We start from the raw sequence: 15,942 nt of genomic DNA on the forward strand, positions 1-15,942 counted from the left end.
ACTACAAATTAAAGAAAATTATTAAAGTCCTACATAGTTCGGTCACCCTCATGATATTCATGCCACTTTCCCCTTTTTATCCTCTAATCGTATCTAAACTAAGTTGGACTTTTCTTTTCAACCTTATATGGGGTAGTAGGTACCATGTAAGCTTCATTATACCACATCATAAATTAAAAGGACAAAAATAATTCGATTTGTACGTTCTTAATCAATTATTATTATTATTATTATTATTATTATTATTATTATTATTATTATTATTATTATTATTTGACTGTTACTATCGTAGTAAAATCCTATATTCAAATGAATTTTAGTATTTAGTAAATTCCTATATATATAAAATCATTTTATCTAGAGAATTTGACTCAGTATTTAGACATTGATCTAGATTATCACACGACTCGTATTCTTTTGAATTCTCAACGTTTGACCCGAATAACAAATAAAGGTAACTTCCCACACGTAATAATTAAGATTACTCATTTGAGCAAAAAGTCTGTAAAATTAAAATTAATATACTACTACATACACCAACCTTGTTAGGTTAGGTCTCCGTCTCTCTTCTTTTATGATTTAATTTTGTTTAAGTGGAACGGCATATTTTAATTAAATTAATAGGGAGGATTAGGCTTCTCCGATTTGACCAAAATAATATTATCGTTATCATCATCTATAAGAAAAGTTGGAGACTATCTTCATCCCCTACCGTATGTCTAAGACTTTAAGTTGCATGCATTTATACGCAAAGCGTCATCCTGAGTCACCCTTCTTTCACTCGCCACCATCCATTAATCAATTTATTATTAAGTGTAAAAAATAGAAAAAATATGAGTAGCCAATAGAATATTTGTACAATGTGTACAATAGAGATTTAGGGAGTATTAGAGATACTTTTTTCTATCAGCTAAAGCTTTTGGATGAGTGATATTACTAATGGTATTATAGTGGTAGATCTGAAAAATCAAGAGTTTGATTCTTGGTGAATCCGAAATTCAGTTTAAGCTTTTGGGAAGATGTTTATTATCCTAGTACTCGGATGGTTATTCTAGATAATATGTGAATGTTTATTTTGTAACTCAATAGCTCATTGTACAAATAGTCCATGGTCTCTTTAACGAGACTCTAAAAAGTAATATTTTTTTGTTTCTAATTATTTAATTATAATTAAATGGTCACTGCATTTAACTACAATAATTAACAATATTATTATATGCTTTTAGGAGTTCAATTTCAGTGTAATTTACAATGTTGCATAATTATATTAAATTTTATATTTTCTTTAACTAAAATAATTATAATATATATATTTTAAAATATTATTTTGTAAAGATAAATTAGAGTAATATAGAATAGATAGTTTTTTCAAAAACTTTGTGATGAATTTATGGATTCTAAAATTAATATGAAACAAGTTGTGAAAAAATCAAAATAGATATATAAATCTATTGTTATAATTATTCATGATGAATCCTTATTTTGTTAGATTTTTGGTTTTAAAAGTTGAAAAAAAAAAGCAAAATTGAAAATTAAAAAATAATACGAGGAACAAACTACTATTAATATCAATTCATTCATCTGCTTAATTAAATATTAAGAATTTAAATTTTATTTTATATATATAATATTTTATTGACCAATAATAAATTTTTAAATAAAATTTAAATTAATCTTTAGCCTTTTTAATTAGCCGTAAAAAAAAAAAACAATACACCTAATAATACATCTAATTTGATATAACAAGAGAGGTAGTAGAACTCTATAAAATTATAAAAGCTGGTTACTCCCAAATTTATACTAAACAAATTTTTTTTTTTAAAATTAAAATTAAAATAATTTTTTTTAAAATAATATTTTTTTAATTTATTTAAAAAAAAATCCCAATTAGAGAGTAGTAGAGGAAAAGAAAGAAATTAAAGAAGAATGTTATTGAGTAGAGAGATAAAGGAAACCAAGTAGTAGTCACTGGTCACTACTCCCTAGTCAGCTGCGACTGCGAGCGGCACCAGAAACTGTATGTAACACTACCTCCCAAAACAAAACAAAACAACAAAACAAAGCCTCCTCCTTCTCTTTCTTTCTGCTGCATCTCATCTCATCTCTTCTCTTCCTCCCACTTTGTCGTTTTATTATTATTTCGACAACCACAAGGCTTCTCCACTGCCGCTGCTCACACTCAAATTAATATTATTATTTCCCCTTTTTTTTTTCTTTTTTAGGTTCTGCTCCCTCGGTTATTCCTAAATCTAATACCACTATTTATTTATTTAATTATTTATTATTTCACACTACTTGAAGAAGCTGATTAATAATTAATTAAGCTTTAATCTTACTTTTGTTCATCCGTTAAAGCCAAGACCTCAACATCTTCGCTAAAGGCCGCCTCAACATCTCTCTATAATTTTCCTTCTTCCTCTTCCTTTTTAATTTTCCAGCTTCCAGGTCACCTTACTCTTCTTCTTCTTCTTTCGTTAATAATTCATTTATTTCATCTATCTAACTTTTACTGTTTCCAGTTTCAGCTGCATATATGCTCAATTAGATTTTTTGTGTGCTTTTTTTCTGGGTTACTGTACCTTATATATAATAATAATAATAATAATAATAATAAGAAGAAGAAGAAGAAGCTTCTATCGAACTTTATTTTTTTTTCTGTGTTTTGGTTTAATTCGATGCGCATCGCGTATACTTAATCTGTGTTTTTCAGAGCAGAACGTGAAAAATCCGATTTTTTACTATCACTGTGATCGGATACTACATGCTCTTTGGGCTGAAAACAAATCTTTTAAATAATTAGGATTCTTTATTGTGGGGGGAAGTTTTTTAGGTTTACCTAACATCTTTTAATGAGCGACATGGGGAAAAAGGGAAATTGAATCATTGGATGTGGCCAAAGTATATGCAAAGTCCAGGGTTTTTTTACTTTGATTATTATTTTTTAATTATGTATGAAAAAAACCTTTTTTTTTCTTTTTTAATTCAGTTGGTGCAATTGCTGCTAATACTAATGAGCAAAACATCTTGCTAATGGCAAGTTTAGTCAGTTCAAGTAAAGTTTTCTAAGAGTATGTTCATGTGACTACCAAATAAATGTGAAGTTCAAGCATAACATTGTTTCATAATGAATACTCTGACTTCTGACAAATTGTTTATCTGATTTTCTGTCATTGCTTATCATGATTAGGAAAGAACAATGACTGGCATAGCAAAGGAGGAAGAGTCAGCTAGTCCTAGTTGGGGTGAAGTGGCTAGGGCTGTTGCTGCTGCTGTTAGTTCTCCAACTTTGAAAGATGATACTGGTGGCAGCCAATTTCAGAGGCTGCATAATCAAGTTACAAAGATGATAAAGGGATTTTCACGCTCTCCTGATTCTAAAAATGCGTATTACAATCCAGAAATCCTGACTAGTTTGAAGCGTCAATGGGCTGCAAACTTCCAATTGCAACACACTGTATGTTACAGAATTGGGTTTTGACTTCAGTGTACCAGAATTACATTTTCCTTCTAGGCTTTTGAGTATAACAATTAAACAAAGCTCATGCTTCTTATTATCGTATTATCTTTGGAACTTGGTTTGAATGCTTGTTTCAGTTTGTTTCACTTTAAACCGTTGCATCTTTGCTCACAACTCTTTGCTGTGCCATTAAATCTTGCCTCTTTTGAGCTCGCAGGACCACAGATCTTGGAAGGAGCCTTCACAGCTGTTTGAAAGCATGGTGGTTGTGGGACTTCATCCAAATTGTGATGTTCAAGCACTGCGAAGGCAATATGTTGATAGAAAAATTGAAAGCCCGGGAAAATTGAGAAGTGCACTTGGTTATCAGAATCAATCCCGTATAGAACCCAATATAGAGCCCAATATTGAACCTCAGGTTGTGGATTTTGGTAGCAGAGATTGAATTATTGTACTTTTTTAATTCTCATTGCCAGTGCTACTTGTTCTAGTGTTCATGTATTATCATTTCAGTTTTTACTTTTATGATCACCAGAATTTTTATTGATGATTGTCTTTTTTAACCATCTCAGTACCTTTAACACTCATATTCAACTTTTTCCAGGTTTTATTTGTATATCCTCCTGAAAAAAAGCTGCCTCTTAAATGCAAGGATCTTCTCTCTTTCTGCTTCCCTGGAGGATTGGAGGTTAGGTGTATGCTTAATGAACTTTTATCTTTATATCAACAACTAATGATATTCTTACTTGTATTTGAACTCTTGGCAACAATAGTTGTTTATACATGTATTTGTACAGTGAATAGTAATAAAGTCTTCTACTTGTTCGACTTACACTTTCTTAATGTTCATATGATCATTTAGTTATGTTTCAATGTTTTTGGTTTCGGTTATAGGTCCGTGCTATTGAGAGAACCCCATCCATGAGTGAGTTGAATGAAATTCTTTTTGGGCAGGTATTTGTGCTATGCAATACTGACATTAATATTAGTTTTAGCATCATTTTTAGTTTCAGTTGGATGTTCACATTGATAACAAGTATTCTGCTTGTATATTGCAGGAACATATCAAACAAAGGGATCTGTCATTTGTGTTCAGGTTACAGGTGTGTGAAGCTATCCTATTTTAACAAAGGCAGCCTTTTCAAACCATGTGCTAAATTATATGTAGGAATTTATTCTACATATAGTTAAGACGGGGAAAAGAATGCCTTTCCTTATTTATTTATTTATGCATTGTACTTGTTGCCATGTTCATGATGTTTGAAATTCTTCTTTTTCCTTCCTTCAACTTTGTAGGGTGCAGACCATTCAACGCTTTATGGGTGTTGTGTCTTAGTTGAAGAACTAGTTCATAAGCCCTCTGGATTGCTTTCTCTGATTTCTGATAAACAACCACCTTTTTCTTCTTCGAGACGTCATATATTAACCACACAGAGATGTTACTGCATTCTTTCAAGGCTTCCATTTTTTGAATTGCACTTTGGTGTTTTACAAAGGTAGGTTTATTTAATGGGTCTATCGGTAAGCCTTCTACATATGATTTTACCATTTTTGCTCACTTTGTTCTATTAATATCTCTGAAGCATCTTCACACAAGAGAGGCTGGATCGGTTGACGAAAAGTATTGGAGATTTAAGTTTTGAATCTTTTGATGGTAACTCTGAGGATGAAAACTCAGATGGTAATTTTGAGCACATGTTAGTGAGTGATGGGCCAATGGAAGGCAAACTTGATGGAAATCCAATGATTTCTGAGTCAAGCTTAAGAAGTTCTTCGCCTGAAAATATTGTGGGTGATGCTCATCCAGAGCATCAAATGGTTAACAGGGAACTGCAGATATACGAGAGAATCAGTTATGAGATTGTTGAACCAACTGATCCTGAAACTGGAAGGGCAATGGCCAAAGAAGAATCGGGCCCTACATATTCAGAAGACTGTGATCAGTATACAGATGCTTTTGCAACCAACAAACACTCAGAAGATAAGCATTTACCCAATGCTCTATTGCCACTTCTGCGCTATTGCCAGTATGAAAGCTCAGAATCTTCCTGCAGGTACATGGCCCTGAACCTTATTACTGTTGTTTCTGGGAATCTCCTTCATTGACATGCAGAATGAGTGCAATCCTCGTTTTGTATATTATTTTTCATTTTATTTTCCTATCAATTGGATTGCTTTGTCTACATTGAATACTTATATATATATATATATATATATATATATATTTTGCATTCCTTATTTCTTTCTTATAGTTTTCTTGATTTATCCCCCCCAAAACTCTGAATATTTGCATGTAGTTTGGCTATCTTTAGACTTGTGAGGGCTTTGTATTGTCCTCAATCAAATTGTTATTACTTTCTTCAAAGTAATGCATCTCAAATGTATAATCTCCCCTTTGCAGTTTTCAGGGCTCACCTTGTGAAGATAGAAATTTCAGGAGTGATGCTGATGATAATGAGACAGAGGAAGCGTCATCCTCTGGCCAAGAGGATTCAAGTGACTTAAATGATATTCTTGAATGGGCCAAGGTTTGTAGTTTTTCTATGCATCTGGTACTGTTATCTGATCTGTTGTGGTAATAGTTTATACCTGATGATATTTTTCCAATTACCAGGAAAATAATCATGGACCACTACAGATTATAAGCGAGTATTATCGATTACCTTGCCCTGCAAGGGGCTTGGCAGTTAGATTTCATCCTTTGGAACACCTGCATCCCTTGGAATATCATAGACTAGCTGAGGAAGCTCTCTGTCTTGTTGGTCCAACTGATGGTCTAAAATCATGCAGTCCTGATCTGAAATTAGTTGATGTACGTTGTTGTAAGACTTGATTGAATGAACTTTTTTCCTTTCAACTTTTGATTTAAGATTTAGATTTGACTCTTCTGGGCGGAATTCTGTCTGGTAATCCTTTGCTCATGGTAAAGACAGTACTTCATGGTTGTTTGTTCCTCACAGGCACATAATGCTCTTTTGGCAGAAGAGGCAACTGCATTATCCCTATGGGCTGTAGCATGCATATGTGGAACCTTGAGACTTGAACATGTATGTTTAATCCTTTGGTCTGCTTTTATGGACTTAAAAATGTTCTCACCATGTGCTGTTAATTTCATGCTTGATCTTCCAAGTACATGGATTCTTGTTTACCCTTCTATAGAAGGTTTGGTTAAAACTATTTTGGGTGGATTTGTTATGGTCTTACCATTTATTTTTTATGGTAGGAGTGGACTTATGCTTCAGTTGCAGCTCAAGTACATAGTTTATGCATTTTTAAAGTTGAAATGTTCGACTTGGATACATCTTGTTTATATGCGAATTATTGTTTGTTGAGATATTGCTTTATTGAAAGATTTTCCACATTTACGGTGAAGGTCTGAAATTAATCATTAGTTTAGTGGCTTTTACTTTAATCAAAATTGAGGGGAAAATTCTGCATCTTATGCATTAGTTTAGCATGGAACTTTTTTCACTATGTTGAAATTCTGCCATCCAGGTGTACCAGTTTTTTGGTTGTACAAGAGTTTTGTAACTGATAGAATGTTTAATTGACTCTGTCCATTCTGTATTCTGCAGGTTTTAACGTTCTTTGCAGGAGTTCTGCTAGAGAAGCAGATAGTTGTTGTCTGTTCTAATTTGGTATGTCTTTTACAAGTTAGGAGCGAGTTAATGAGTTATTTGGGCCACTGGTTTGTTTTGTCCTTTGGAAACATAACTGTTCACTTGCTGATAGCTCCTTGATATATCGGGAACAGTAATAATATTTCGAGTAATTATGCACGTGACGCGAGTCAGTAATTTTTCTGCTTATTTTAGATGAAAGTTCAGTTTATTTTATGCATATCTAGCAAAGTAATGGTTATCATCTTTGTTTAATGAAATGGACAACTATTTTTCTCACCAGTGTTATGTTTGGGAAGATGGTTCAGTGAAGTTTACCGCAAAAATTGCTGATATTTTATCCTAGTCTACATTAGAAATAAATTTGCTGCCTTGATTTGTTTCTATATGAATTTACAATGTCTTTCTTGCCAGGGAGTTCTATCTGCTTCAGTATTGTCAGTTATTCCGCTAATCCGGCCTTACCAATGGCAAAGCCTACTAATGCCGGTTTGATTCCTTTACTTGTAACACTAAATCGAATTAGTTTTATGAATTTTTATTTATTCTTTTTTCTTTTTTCACCATATGTGATTGACTAAGAACATGACTTTCTAGGTTTTACCAAATGACATGCTTGAGTTTTTGGATGCACCTGTCCCTTACGTGGTGAGTAATGTTTCCTACTGCTTTATTTCTTAAGGAATAATATCTAATTGAAGTCAGGCAGTGAGGTTACTTTTGCCTTTTTGTTTGTTCAATTGCAACCTTAGTACTTTGCTGCATTATATATTGACGATGAATATATATCTCTTTATATCTGGTAAATTTTTCATGTATTGAAAGATAAAGTTGGACTTGCAACCACAGTTTGTAGTTTTGGATTTGGTTTCATGTTAAACGTTTTTTTTTTTATCTCAACCCTTCTTATAATACCCTGTCTGATTTCTGACTATCTACAAAATGATTTTTCAAGGTTGGTATCAAGAATAAGACCAGTGAAATTCAGTCAAAGTTAACCAATGTGATTCTTGTTGATGCCAATAGAAATCAGGTATGTCATTCTTTTGCAGCTCTCTAGCTGCTAATAAAAAAATAACTCGATCAAGCATAGGATGAATTTCCTTTTCTGTGTTTTATAACTTAAAAATAAGGCTTTATCGAAGGAATTGCCGAATGCGGCTTAGCTCCTAGGATTATTTCTCTTTTCATTTAGTCATTTGATGATAGATGGACCAAACTACTATTATGTTGCAACAGGTGAAGTCACCAACAATCCCACAACTGCCTAGACAGAAAGAGCTAATCTCATCTTTACGTCCTTCTCATGCAACGCTTGTAGGAGAAAGTTACACGGGTAGGAGAAGGCCAGTGTATGAATGCACAGAAGTTCAGGTGTGCCTTTCTTAATGATGTCAATGTTTCCATTCTCCATTTTTCGGTTTAATATCTTTATTATTGCTACGTTGTCAGTCATGCATATACCAAGTGGTTTAAGAGCCATTTTGCAAGAAACATTTCTCTAGTTACCTAATAGTTTGTTATATTGTGCAGTCAGAAAATTTAGTATTTCTGGTTCATCACCACTTTTTCCATGTAAAACTGTTAACAACAGTTGCTCCATATGTTTGTTCTGTTATTCTCACTTGTTTTCCTTACAGGTGGAAGCTGCAAAGGAGTTCCTTTCTGTGTTAAGATCTTACTTGGATTCACTTTGCGATAACATCCGTTCTCACACAATTACCAATGTACAATCCAATGATGATAAGGTCTGTAATTCTGTGAATTCATCCTTTAATAAGTGAATAGACGTATTCTGGAAGCAAAAAATGGAAACAATAATTGAATTACATATTATTTTTCAAAGTTCTTACTGAAAAGACATGAATTGAAGTATTCCATCCTTTATAATTGTTGGCCTTCTGTGCAAACATCATATTTTGGTAAAATATTATGAAGATCTGAGATGGTGGTTTGTACCTTCAGGTATCCTTGCTTTTGAAGGAGAGTTTCATAGAGTCTTTCCCGTACCGCGATCGGCCTTTTATGAAGGTTTACTTTTTTATCTTACTTCAGGCCTTATGCCATGTTACCAAATTGCATATCTAGTCTTGATTATGTTGTTTTAAAATGCATAACTCATCTTAATCTTGTACACAAACATTAGATTGTATTGTTTTCAGATTATTAATGCTGATCATTTTCCCCCATTTGTTACTTCGGTTGTTTACAGCTTTTCGTGGATACGCAGCTATTTTCCGTACATACAGATCTTATACTCTCTTTCTTCCAAAAAGAATAGGGACGCAATGCAAAGCTTCATGGGAATAATTGTGTTTATTCTAGCTTGAACGCAAGTTCAGTGTTGTACAATTTTCCTACATTGAGTTAAAATATAATTCAGATTCCTTACTCACAAGGCTTTATGCGGCACATGTAAATGAACAGTCAAATAATATGTTCAAGCTTAAAAGTTCTATAGGTTTTTATTCCATATGAATGTTATTTTCCTACAGTAGGATCGAAGATATGATTCGAATCTTATGTCAAATGTAAATATCTCAATCTCTCTTTACTGTTATTATGCTTGTATCATGAAGTTACCAACTGTTATCATGTTCTATTGTTGAAGAATTACATGGAAACTTTGACCGTATTCCTTTGAAAAAGTAATGGGTTTATTTTGGATTAATAATATTTTACTATCTGAAAAGATGCTGATTAAGGAAAGTAGTATTGATGGTTCAGGAAGGCTTTTTATGCACATCACGTGAGGGTTGGATACAGAGGAAAATATTCTCAGAAATTTTTACTAGAAAAAACTTGCTTGAAGTGGCATAACATAATACAAGTATTATGCCAAATGTCAACTATTTTTGGCTTTTGTTTTTGGGCAGCATTTATTTGGAACATATAGCACTGTGGCAGCACTTAAATACAAGCATATGCCCCCGTGTTCAAGGGATTCTTATTTTGAAAATGACTTAGAGAAATGTGAATGTATAAACACAATGTCATAAGTATAAGTATATAGAACTATTCACTTGAGATAATATTGAAAAGTGTGGTCCAACTTGAAGGAAATAGCAGTTCTCAGGCTGATTAAAAATCAGAATGATAAAGCAAAGATAGCGGGATTTGGCCTCCTGGCTACTACATTAATGGAAAACATTTGGTGTGTCCATTTCCTTTATTTATTTAACTTCTTAAATGTGTCCCTGTTTCTGTAGCTTTGATTAATTTGTACTTTGAATTTATATTGACTATGATAGAGTGCCAAATATAAAGGTGCATACAATGCTTATATTAGAGGCCACAGCTTCTGTGTTTTCATAAAGTGGAACAAATAATGGTAATGCTAGGGGGCACACATGTACCATGCACTTTATTTTTTCACCCTTTTTATATGAGGTTTGAACACAACATTAAAACGGAAAAATTCAAAACTCACCTAGCTTATCTTTATTACCCATATATGCTTAAAAAGTAATGATATAATTGTCTTAAAATTAAAACATATGAAGTAAATAAAATCATAAAGCATGGGGTGTTGTTTGGTTAAACACCAAGGGGGAAAAATTGTGTTATATCCTAAGTGAACTCAACATGCTTGTTCATAAGTTGTGTTGGTTTTAGTTGATCAACTTCACTCTTAGGATTGATTATTCTTAATTAACATTTTCATGTATATTATCTTCTTTAAAAGTTAGCTAAAATATTATTAACCATTTAGTATTAGATAGAGTCAAACATTCAACAAACTAATCAATTTTCGGCTTCTGTTGCTGAATAGTTGAAGAGCAGCTTATATACTATATATCTAATAAATGCTATTATGAATCAAATTTCTTGTTTTTATCATCAAATTCAAATTTCAATATTAATCAGTACTACAACTTTGGTGAACAATGAATGCTCTTGTGTACTATTGCCATAGCAGATTCGGTTGGGACTTGCCTTTCAGCAGAGAATGTTAGTAGTGATGAGGTCATCACATCAAGTTAATAAAAATAAAAATAAAAATGTTCAGATATTTTTTTAAATTTATCATCCTGAAATTTATTAGTGTAATTAATCTTCCAACCCATTAAGATAGACTTGATCTCTTTTTTAGATTCACCCTTACTGCTCAAAAACATTCCAATGAGGTTTGTCATATAAAAAAAGCATTTTTTCTGAAACATAGGTGCAAAAATGAACTGATTTGTTTATATCCTTAAAAAAAAAAAAGGAAAATATGCATTATATAATCTCTCTAAATTGAACTAAACTAAATACAATTTAAAAAGAGTAATAAGATAAATTTGAATAAAACCTGTAAGATAAGGTATATAATTGAGTAGTAATAGAAGCCTAAGTAAGATATATAAGACATACAATTTTGTTTTCTTTGGTTGTTTGATGAAGCAAGGTGTTGTACAAAGGTAGAAAGGGTGCGTTTGTTCAGCTAGGTCTAGTGGTGGGGATACAAAACATTTATGAAAAATGCAACTTGTACTATACTCACCTGCCATACACTTAAAATACAGCAATACCTTTAAAGATCTCAAGATTTTAATACAATTCATCCAATTGTATTTACTTTTATGTCCCCCATTTGGTTGACTAGCTTTTTTATATCTTAAAAACCTAAGCAGACATTCTTATTCTTACTTGGAACATGTTTTTGCTTGCAATATATATTCAGATTGTAGTTTTTCTCCAATTGCTAAGTAGTATCCATCAAGTTTTGTTAGACTAGATTATGCAAATAGTTGGCAAGTTGTTTCCAAAATTGATCCTATTGAAAGGATAATTTACATCACATTGGTTGTGAAGTAGTGCAAATAAATTGTCCTCCTTTTTCTGACATAATGCATAGAAGAAAAAAAGAGTATATTAGTGTGTATTTAGGAGCATGTGTTGGTGTTTCTATAAGAATGATGTTGAAACCCCCAGGGTAAACGGAAGGATCAAAGTTATAACACCAAGTCAGTGAAGTCACTGAAAAAAGGGTTATAAATGTCTGAACACTAATCACTGTAAGAGTGTAAGTAAGTACAAGATTTGCATTAGTACTAGTATTACCTAACTAGCCTTACTTTTAACAGAACACCAAACTTGTTTTCTTCCAATAGAGCTAGCAAAAGGACAACACAAAATGGTAAATAAACCAGTTTTACTATCTAAGATGAGATAAATCCAATTAATATTTTTACCATCAAACAAAAATATATGAACAGAAGTGGACCAAATGAAGCTAACTGTTAGCAGCATATGCATACATCAGTTAGTGCAGTAACAAGTTAAAGAGAAAGAAAGAAAAAGAAAAAATGACTGAGGTTTTGTGAATTATGATAGAGCCAAAGAAGCCCCTGGGCTGCACCACTGAGTGAGTGATGTTGGCACATTTATTTTCCAAATGAAAAAGGGTCAAATTGTAAGTGGGGAGGGGTGGGGGGTTCTGTTCTGGTTCTGGTTTCTGGTTCTGGTCAGGGGTCTGAGGTAAAGGAACAGAAAAAGTAAATGAGAGTTAGTAGCAGTAAAAGCTCATATAAAACCGTACAACCTTCTCAGACCAGGGATTGGTTTCAGACACCAACACTCTTTAATGTATTAATACAATAATACTAATACTAATAATAACTATTTCCTCTTTTGTCTTTAGACCCTCTTTTTCTTTCTCTCTCTTCTAGTTTATGGATTTCCGTAAAGATGTCAGAGACAAGAGCTGCCAGAGAGCCAGCTTAGTTGCAGAAGCACCAGTAGCTGCAGCAGCACCAGCACCAGCATCAGAGAGGTGCAGTCATAATAGGAGCAGCAAGCACATAGTAAGAGAGAGAAAACATAACTCTCTCTCTTTCTAACAACTTCAATGTTGCTTTGCACATATTACATTATAAATATTAAGATTGAATCAGCTCACTTAATTATAATATGTCAACATGTTACCCTCAAACTCTGATTCACTTAATTGTTTATTTGATATATAATATGTGTTTTAAGAAATAAGACATTTTGTGTTAAAGAAAAAAGAGAGGATTGTGAAGGCATGCAGGTGGCTAGGTCAGTAAAGAGAACCATTAGTTTTATGTATGTACAGAAGATTCTGTAGCCCAATGGTCCCTGAAATAAATATACCTACTCTCTCTCCCTCCCAAGGTTCCTAATAATAATAAATATAATAAGTAATGAGAGAGCAATAGAATAAGGCAATAACCCCTCACACACTCTATTATAACTCTGATATTAAAATATCTATCTATCTATCTATCTATCTATCTATCTATCTCTGCTGCTATTTGAATCTGTATTCCACTACTTACTGCAGAGTGAGTGAGGCCTCAGGAGCCTTTTCTGTTTCATTCTTCATTTGTTTTCTACCATCAAAATCATCATCTCTTCTTCTTCTTCTTCTTCTTCTTCTTTACAGCAAAAAAAAAAAACTGATCTGATGATGAATGGTGGAAGCAGCAGGAGCAGCAGGTTCCCATTCACACCATCACAGTGGCAAGAGCTTGAACACCAAGCACTCATCTACAAATACATGGCTTCCGGCATCTCCATCCCCCCTGATCTCCTCTTCTCCATCAAAAGAGGCTACCACCTTGACCACTCTAGGCTCTTCCCTCACCACCACCCTCCACAACACCGTGAGTACTTGTTATTTTTCTTCCTTATCTATGTATATGTATATGAACTTGTTCAAGTCATAACATACAAGTATGCTATGCATGCAGTTGGATGGAACTATCTGCAGATGGGTCTGGGAAGAAAGATAGACCCTGAACCAGGAAGATGCAGAAGAACCGATGGAAAAAAATGGAGATGCTCTAAGGAAGCATATCCAGATTCAAAGTACTGTGAGAGGCACATGCACAGAGGCAAGAACCGTTCAAGAAAGCCTGTGGAACAACAACAACCTTTGAAACAATCACCAGCAGCAGCACCAACGAACACCGATGATGCTGCTGCTTCTTCTCATCATGCTCCATCTTCTTCAACCACAACAACAATCTTATCAATCACCAACAACAATAACTCTCTCTCTCCTCTCTCATCTGCATCACTGTCCTCTCATCATGACCTTTATCATCAACACCAACACCAACACTCCTTCCTCTACCACCACCAACCCTCTTCAAGGTCCTCCAACTCCATTGGCTTCTCTTTTCAGGACAACAACGCTGCTCCTTTGTTTCTTGACACCCAGACCAACACCGACTGCAGGTACTGCTTGCTAATGCTTCACTTTTCACGCTCCATTTCTGTGTTTTGGTGAGTGATTCTCTTTTTAATTTGGTATAGAGAGAGGTATATTTATGGGCTGAAAGAGGAGGTGGATGAGCATGCTTTCTTCACTGAACCTTCGGGAACAATGAGAAGCTTCTCTGCTTCGTCCATGGATGATTCATGGCAGCTGACACCACTCACCATAAGCTCCTCAACTTCTTCGAAGCAGAGGAGCTGCTCTGGCTTGTCCAATGAAAACAACAACGAGTACTCTTACTTGCAGCTTCACCACCATAGCTTCAACGCTGATCATAACAACAACAACAACTCAAAGCAAAGAGAAGCAGAACAAGATCATCATCAGCAGGGTGGTGGTTGCTACATGGCTCTTGGGAAAGAAGAAGAGCCACATCATCAGAAGACCACCGTTCATCGTTTCTTCGATGAATGGCCTCACAAGAGTAGAGGAGGCTCATCCTGGCTTGATTTGGATGATAAATCTTCCACTACTCAGCTTTCCATTTCCATCCCCACATCCTCTCATGACTTCACAACCTTCACTTCAAGGAACACTAGAGGTAATTAAGTTAGTTAAATGGAATCAAATTCACTTTGTTAATCCATTTTTATTAGAGACAATGATAAAATTAAATATGTAGTGTGTTGAATTGAATCTTTTATTATTGTGGCTGGGGATTGATTGCTGAAAAGCTTGGAATTTTTTATTTTATGCAGATGGTTAAGCTTAGCTTTCAAAAGTGGGACCTACCCCTTGGCATGTGGGTGAGAGTAAGACTGAATCAATGTACTTTGGCAAGGGATGAGTGGGGTTTGCACATGGACATGGACATGGTTGTGAAAAGAGTATCTATTCCTATTCCAGTTTCAAGTGCTCCCCCGTTTTTCCACCTGTGTTTTGTAAATGAAGTTCAAGTGGATTTGTGTCTCCATGACAGGGATCCAATGTCTTAATGTCTTTACCTCTTTACTGCTTTCTTATTTCTTATGTGTTTTCTAATTCTATGCTCTATTATTATTATTATTTGCCTTTTCTCTATCATTAGTCTTTCTACCAAACATATTTTCTCATGTTTATGGTAATTACACTTTTCTTTGTGTTCTTCATTCTCCCTCAAAAGTTAAGAAAGCAAAAAAGCAAAGTAACACCCAAACATGAAATATTATACTGTTGATTAAGGAATAAGTTTTGGACAAAGTGAGTATTTTATAATTATTCATTCATATGCCTCTGACTCTGAGCTGAGCATAGAAATAATAATATAGCAGCACAAATGATTATTACACAGTTCGTTTTTTGTTTTTACCCTTTACTTTCTAGTTTGTATATCTCTACTAAAATCTTATGTGTTATGAGATTTGCACAAGTAATTTTACATAGAGATGATCGTAATTTTCTTTACACCCTTCAATTTTATAGTAGAATGACACCAAAATACTGAAATACGACGTTCAGTTATTTGGATCGGTGCACGTAACGTGCAGTATTTGTCAGTTTTATTTAAAAAAAAGGAAAACAAAGCCATATATAAACACGTCATCCCTTGTCTATATAGCAGAAGAGATGTCAAGATTCAAGAATTTATCAATAGTGTCTAAAAATGTTTATCTAATTTATAAAAAGGTTAAAAATTAATATTTAATTTTAAAAGTATA

The 15,942-nt window shown here is 33.7% G+C and overlaps 2 protein-coding genes across 5 annotated transcripts; both read left to right on the forward strand.

The window, feature by feature from the left end:
- The first annotated feature begins 1,896 nt into the window (after positions 1-1,896).
- LOC112696592 (uncharacterized) lies at positions 1,897-9,725 on the forward strand. Of its 3 annotated transcripts, none has more exons than XM_025749416.3 (19): positions 1,897-2,445; positions 3,188-3,454; positions 3,675-3,875; positions 4,062-4,145; positions 4,352-4,411; positions 4,516-4,560; positions 4,754-4,953; positions 5,041-5,511; positions 5,859-5,985; positions 6,072-6,269; positions 6,418-6,504; positions 7,033-7,095; positions 7,492-7,566; positions 7,675-7,725; positions 8,033-8,110; positions 8,317-8,451; positions 8,718-8,825; positions 9,043-9,108; positions 9,290-9,725. In XM_025749416.3, exons 2-19 carry the CDS (start codon positions 3,197-3,199, stop codon positions 9,356-9,358), a joined length of 2,376 nt encoding a protein of 791 aa, XP_025605201.1. In that variant the 5' UTR covers positions 1,897-2,445; positions 3,188-3,196; the 3' UTR covers positions 9,359-9,725. The 3 variants fall into 3 exon arrangements, with proteins under 3 accessions (XP_025605201.1, XP_025605210.1, XP_025605217.1); XM_025749425.3 differs by having other exon boundaries at positions 1,898-2,017; XM_025749432.3 differs by having other exon boundaries at positions 2,086-3,068.
- Positions 9,726-13,231: 3,506 nt separating this feature from the next.
- On the forward strand, positions 13,232-15,325 carry LOC112696608 (growth-regulating factor 5). 2 transcript variants are annotated; one of them, XM_025749448.3, is made up of 5 exons: positions 13,232-13,367; positions 13,469-13,688; positions 13,776-14,265; positions 14,344-14,846; positions 15,004-15,325. In XM_025749448.3, the coding sequence occupies exons 2-5, from the start codon at positions 13,490-13,492 to the stop codon at positions 15,009-15,011; spliced, it is 1,200 nt and encodes a 399-aa protein (XP_025605233.1). In that variant the 5' UTR covers positions 13,232-13,367; positions 13,469-13,489; the 3' UTR covers positions 15,012-15,325. The 2 variants fall into 2 exon arrangements, with proteins under 2 accessions (XP_025605233.1, XP_025605227.1); XM_025749442.3 differs by having other exon boundaries at positions 13,338-13,688.
- The last annotated feature ends 617 nt before the right edge of the window (positions 15,326-15,942 follow it).

The sequence above is a fragment of the Arachis hypogaea genome, chromosome 1 (genome assembly GCF_003086295.3).
Source record: "Arachis hypogaea cultivar Tifrunner chromosome 1, arahy.Tifrunner.gnm2.J5K5, whole genome shotgun sequence".
NCBI lineage: Eukaryota > Viridiplantae > Streptophyta > Magnoliopsida > Fabales > Fabaceae > Arachis > Arachis hypogaea.

What these genes read in the sequence shown, in the direction of transcription:
- LOC112696608 (XM_025749448.3), top strand. Translation starts at nt 13,490, where the DNA reads ATGATGAATGGTGGAAGCAGCAGGAGCAGCAGGTTCCCATTCACACCA. An exon ending in CCACCACCCTCCACAACACC is followed by an intron (nt 13,689 to 13,775) that starts GTGAGTACTTGT and finishes CTATGCATGCAG; the next exon opens with TTGGATGGAACTATCTGCAG. An exon ending in CAGACCAACACCGACTGCAG is followed by an intron (nt 14,266 to 14,343) that starts GTACTGCTTGCT and finishes AATTTGGTATAG; the next exon opens with AGAGAGGTATATTTATGGGC.
- LOC112696592 (XM_025749416.3), top strand. Translation starts at nt 3,197, where the DNA reads ATGACTGGCATAGCAAAGGAGGAAGAGTCAGCTAGTCCTAGTTGGGGT. An exon ending in ATGCACCTGTCCCTTACGTG is followed by an intron (nt 7,726 to 8,032) that starts GTGAGTAATGTT and finishes TGATTTTTCAAG; the next exon opens with GTTGGTATCAAGAATAAGAC. An exon ending in GCGATCGGCCTTTTATGAAG is followed by an intron (nt 9,109 to 9,289) that starts GTTTACTTTTTT and finishes GGTTGTTTACAG; the next exon opens with CTTTTCGTGGATACGCAGCT.